We start from the raw sequence: 5,000 nt of genomic DNA, 5'->3' as shown, positions 1-5,000 counted from the left end.
TCACAAATGAGTCTAATTTTAGAATACTCGTTCCCGCGAAAATTAGTTGTCACGTCCCTGAAAAAGCATGGCAAAAGCAATCACGCGTAACATGGCTTCTCATGATTGGTTAAAGTGGCGGCCCTTTCTTAAATTTGTTTTCGTGCGTAAAGTGTATCTAAAAATAAGTCCATTTGTGACTGTGCAAGGGCGAGATCGCAAATTGATAGAGAAACACTGAGTGGCTCCAAGACATACTCCTAAAATACCATTTTACAAAATTTATAGATAATGTCAGTTCAGTTTTAAAATTACCATTTTACGTTTTATTTAGAGATGCTACCGGAATTCTGCCACCCAAGCAAGCGACTTTTAATGGTAATTCACTCCTACTACATAAAAACTTTAAACTGGAAGAAATCATGTCTGCGATCTAATTTCTTTAAAAATTCTTCAAAAGAGTCCTTGATTTTAGAATCCTTCATTTTGACTTGAATAAGTTTCCCAAGCGTTGGGTAGACTTCCATATACCGAACTAAAATGGCGCAAGACAAAACAACGATTATTATTCCAATGAGCAATTACTGATTAGATATTGTTACATTGGTTTTGTTATATTTTGTTTTATGGATGTTAATTATTTCGGATCCGGTATATGAAAGACGAGCCCAAGCGCTGCCGTGTTGAGTAATTGTTGTGGTTGTCCTATTGTTCGGACTCAAAGAGCTTTTTGTAAAGACAAGAGTGTCTTTTTTTTAACTGCGATATTACCAGGAACCCATGACTACTTATTGCTACTTTCTCTACGACTGTACTGCTTCTGAGCGCCGCCATGTTTAGTACTATTGACCTCCGAAAGTCCTGGAATCTGGGACTGCAAGGCCCTTCGTTTTCTCTTGCGAAGGCCCCGCCGGCTTAGAAAAATGATGAGATCTGGGAACGAAAGTGTCGTCAACCCGATATAAAACTCAGTCCTTTTTCATGCGCGATCGTAGTTCGAATAAAAATTAATTTTTCCACTTTTTCGGAGCCTGTGAAACAATGACTTTGAAGGAGAGAGTTTAGCGAACAAGAGAATTAGTGTTAGACAAATGCAGAGATGGAATTGTTGAGCGGAAAGGGTTACAGGTTTAGGTAATGGGCACTTCAATGAATCATCTGGATTTACGGACCAGGCGTCAGTTTACTAGTGTTTACCAAAGTGCCCCTTTAGCTCCTCTGAATGAGTTGCCGACTTACCTCGATCAGCAGATCTCAAAGCTGGCTCCACACATTCTCTGAAGCAGTTGTTTGAACAACATTTTTTAGTTTGTCCTTCACAATCCCAATCAAACATGCACTCGTCCGGATCTGAAGTACAAATTCCTGCTGGCGGCTTAAGCATGGTGGGACAGGTTCCTGGTCGAGGAATTACTTCACTCGAAAAAAAGATGTACGCACAAAATGACAATGCAATCAGCTAGTTCTATATCCTTCGATCCTAATTAATTTATCTGACGTGTTACAGTGACGTTGAGATTTAAACCAACCATCTCCTAGAATAGTCTACATGCTTTGTGTCTCTGATCGTTAAATTTCTGTCACTATTAAGTCATCAATCATGGAGGATCCGCACAAAAAGAATTGATCAATGATCAATGGGTCCTTAGTTAGTGTATTTTCTGCAAAGGTTCAGGATTTTCATGGTATTTGTTACAAAATATCCGCTAACCCCTCTCTTCATGATAAAGTATCTTTCTAACATTACTTTTAATGTGGAATAAACTGTTCCTTTACCAATTGTTGGTGATTTAATTATTAGTGTAATCAATTTTGGTGCTCCGTTGAATTTTTCTTAATTACTATGCCTTGGTAAACATGGATTCAAATCTCAGCCAAACTAAAGAGTTACAAGACAAAGATATCTATAAAATTATTATTAAGATACGACTTGTTTTCACAAAACACCCCTCTGGCATTTACGTTACCTTCCGTGGGGCCTCTGGTGTTCTCGGAGGGGTCCCTACAGCGATCTCGGCAACCATCGCTGCAACAGAGAGCCCCTGTCACGCAATTTGTATCGTTGCTACATGTGTCCTTTAAATCAGTAGGACAGAAGAGATTGGTAGGTGGCTTGGGGCAGGAATCTGAAACCAAAAAAGGTTAATAACTGCATTTCCTGAATTACAAGACTCTTTCGTAGAAACGCCATGTTTAAGTAGTGTTCTTTTAAAATCAACCATTCTAACTGCAGTTGGTTTCAGCTTACAAATCGAACACTTTTTAAGCCTTTCTCGGTTGTCGAGAAGTGGTGAAAATGCGGCGGATCCAGGATTTAGCCAGAAGGGTTCGGCGAATAGTCCGTCGAAGGTAGACCCATCTATGGGGTCCGGGGGGAGGGGAGGGGGGGGGGGGGGGGGGGCGCCGACGGGACCATTTGTCATAAGGTCATCGCCAACGTGATTTCCAGGGTTTTAAAAATGGCATGTTGTTTAACGACCCTCCTTCAACTGACAGGCTTTGCGACCGTTTGTTTTTGTTATGGAAATTAGCATTGCTTATCGTGGCAATCTGATTGGATGAATTTCAGCTTTGGTGGAATTTTCACACATGAAAATTGTTCCACGGCATGCAATGGCTTTCGGTTGAAGGCAGGCCTTTAATATCCTTAATTAAAATCATTTCAGTTAAGTGAGTTCGTTCGAACACCCAACCACCTTAAGATCCGCCCCAGTAATTATTTCAATTACTTATTAGCTGTGGTTACACACACTTTGGGTTTGAGGCCTTCCGGAGGCTTAAATTGCTTGGGTTTGATTCAGCTCAGGTTTCATGTTACCCTTGGGGATGCAGTTACACAGTTCAAGACTCCCCTCAGGGTAAAATAATATTTATTTGCGAATAAAACTAAAAAAAGCGTCTCGCTTTTCGTTACTCGAGGACTATTACTAATAGTGCTCTCGTAGCGTAGCCAATTAAAATGCAGGATTTGCATTAGTCCATTAGTTGGGTGATACTAAACAGATGTAGCCAACCTCAAAAGCGGAGCTCCCGTTTCTAGCCCAAGAAAGCAATACATTGTATATGGAAATAATTATGCTTCTGCGTAAAGTACAAAATTAATCGTCATTAGTGTATACAGTTTACAGCAAGAGAAAAAATAAATTTCGCTATTCTTCTTTCCACGAACATGGCGGCCGTGACGTCAGATGCAATAGCGCACAAGGTCTCAATATCATGTCTGCCTCCTCGTCAAGGCGAGTCTAAGTGAAAATTAGTTCATTCATATGTAAAGTAAAACTAATTACCAACACAAAAATTTCGCACTTAGACTCACTTTCAAGAGGAGGCAGACACAAACTCGGAAATGGCTAAGTTTTATTACCTTCCTCTTGTACTATTTAACAATTACTCTAAGAGGGCGCGCTGGATATGAAGTGATAGATAACCAACGAGGCGCGTAGCGCCGAATTGGTTAGAATCATTTTGTATATCCAGTAAGCTCGAGTAAAATAACTGTTTTATTAAAAACTCCAGGATCAACAAACTCGAGGGGGTAGTATTCTCGACTATAGCATCGACTTCTGCCTCGGTAAATTCCGGTCCAAAACGGCTTTTGTAGGACATTTTTTCTCAGAGCTGAAAAAAAGTTTTCAGCTCACTTTATCGCTGACGCGTTCCTTGATAATATTATGCACAGCAGGTATAGGAACTGATAGCCTGTGTCCGACAAGCCAATGAAAATGCTGCAAATCTGATACCATAGTTCAGTTTTTAATAAATAGGGTTACCACAACAGCTCAATTGCTTTGGGATGAAACAGCAACATTGGGAACTTAATCGTCGGTATCGTCATCAATAATCATCGTCATCAATAATCATCGCCATCATCGTTATTAAAAATGTCATATAAACAACACGACAGCGGATGTGTTTCTGAACACCAAAGCACTTGATGTTCACAGACACCTATTTTCGGTGACCATTTGGTTTTTTAGTTACGAAAATCACTTTTAACCAATAACAAGTGCAAGCAAGCACTGGGGTGAGCCAATCAGAACCCGAAGTCGGTGACCACATGAAGTTTGTTCAAAGCGTGGGAAAAAGCGAGTGCGCAAGTTGTTATTGGTTGCAAAAATGGCATGGGAGATGTAGCCAATCGTAATTGAGTAATTGCTTTGGAATTGTGTGGGTCTATCGCGTGACGAGTTGGGTGCCTCAAAATATGCGCGCCACTTCGTACGTGACAGGCTTTTTCTACTCCAAAGTTACAGAGGAAGACTGGAAGGAAACGTACCTGGTGTCTGAGCAAAAACATTCATTAAAAAAACAAAAAAGTACCAAGGAACAAGGAATGTCTTCATGGTCTCTTGTTAATTGGCTGAAAGGGAAAAAATCAATTAGGAAGTGAGAACCATTTAAATTTTACTAGATAGTACAATGCAGAAGACCTTTATTCTCAGATAATTATACTGCGGCATGACTGCTCTATTAATTAACTATGGAAATAACGATTAAATCAAAACAAGCTGACTCAAATGAAAATGGATGGAAACAAACGTTGAGTTTTGAATGATAGGAAGAACTGGAGTGCCCGAAGACAAACTTCTCGAATCAGAGAAGACTGCGAACAGTCTCTCTTTTGCTCTAAAATCGTTGAAAGGAACGAACACTTCAAATGGGAGAGCTGAAACCACTGACACCCAGTCCATGGACTACCCCGATGGACTACCCAAATGGACTACCCCAAAAATAGTATTTTAATTGAGTACTATTGCCCGTAAGCAGCGTCACAATTAGTGTTAAGCCTAAACACCCATTTCAAATGGCATTGGTCAACAGTATTTAAGTCCGAAGCACCCATTTTCAGAGAGGTTAGCTTTCTATAATTGTTGTGATCGCCGATTGCTTCATGGAAGTGAAGTGAGACCGGTGCATTCCTGAATTTATTCACATGTGGCCGTGCGGACGAAAATAAACAAGGTACAAGCAATGTAAATATGTAATCAATTCAGTTCTTTCAGTAGCACTCATTCGAAATA

At 40.2% G+C, this 5,000-nt stretch overlaps 1 protein-coding gene across 2 annotated transcripts in view; it reads right to left on the bottom strand.

The window, feature by feature from the left end:
• The window catches only part of LOC138013212 (uncharacterized), a 45,976-nt gene that overhangs the window by 39,120 nt on the left and 1,856 nt on the right, over positions 1-5,000 (bottom strand). For both annotated transcript variants that reach the window (XM_068860229.1, XM_068860230.1), the window contains exons 2-4: positions 4,256-4,339; positions 1,947-2,105; positions 1,219-1,392 (exon numbers count right to left, since the gene is read on the bottom strand). In XM_068860229.1, coding sequence (XP_068716330.1) covers positions 1,219-1,392; positions 1,947-2,105; positions 4,256-4,322 — 400 coding nt within the window. In that variant the 5' untranslated portion in view covers positions 4,323-4,339. The remainder of the gene's footprint in view (positions 1-1,218; positions 1,393-1,946; positions 2,106-4,255; positions 4,340-5,000) is intronic.

This window comes from Montipora foliosa, chromosome 8 (genome assembly GCF_036669935.1).
Source record: "Montipora foliosa isolate CH-2021 chromosome 8, ASM3666993v2, whole genome shotgun sequence".
NCBI lineage: Eukaryota > Metazoa > Cnidaria > Anthozoa > Scleractinia > Acroporidae > Montipora > Montipora foliosa.
The sequence above is the reverse complement of the archived record's forward strand: the minus strand, read 5'-3'. Positions and strand labels throughout refer to the sequence as shown.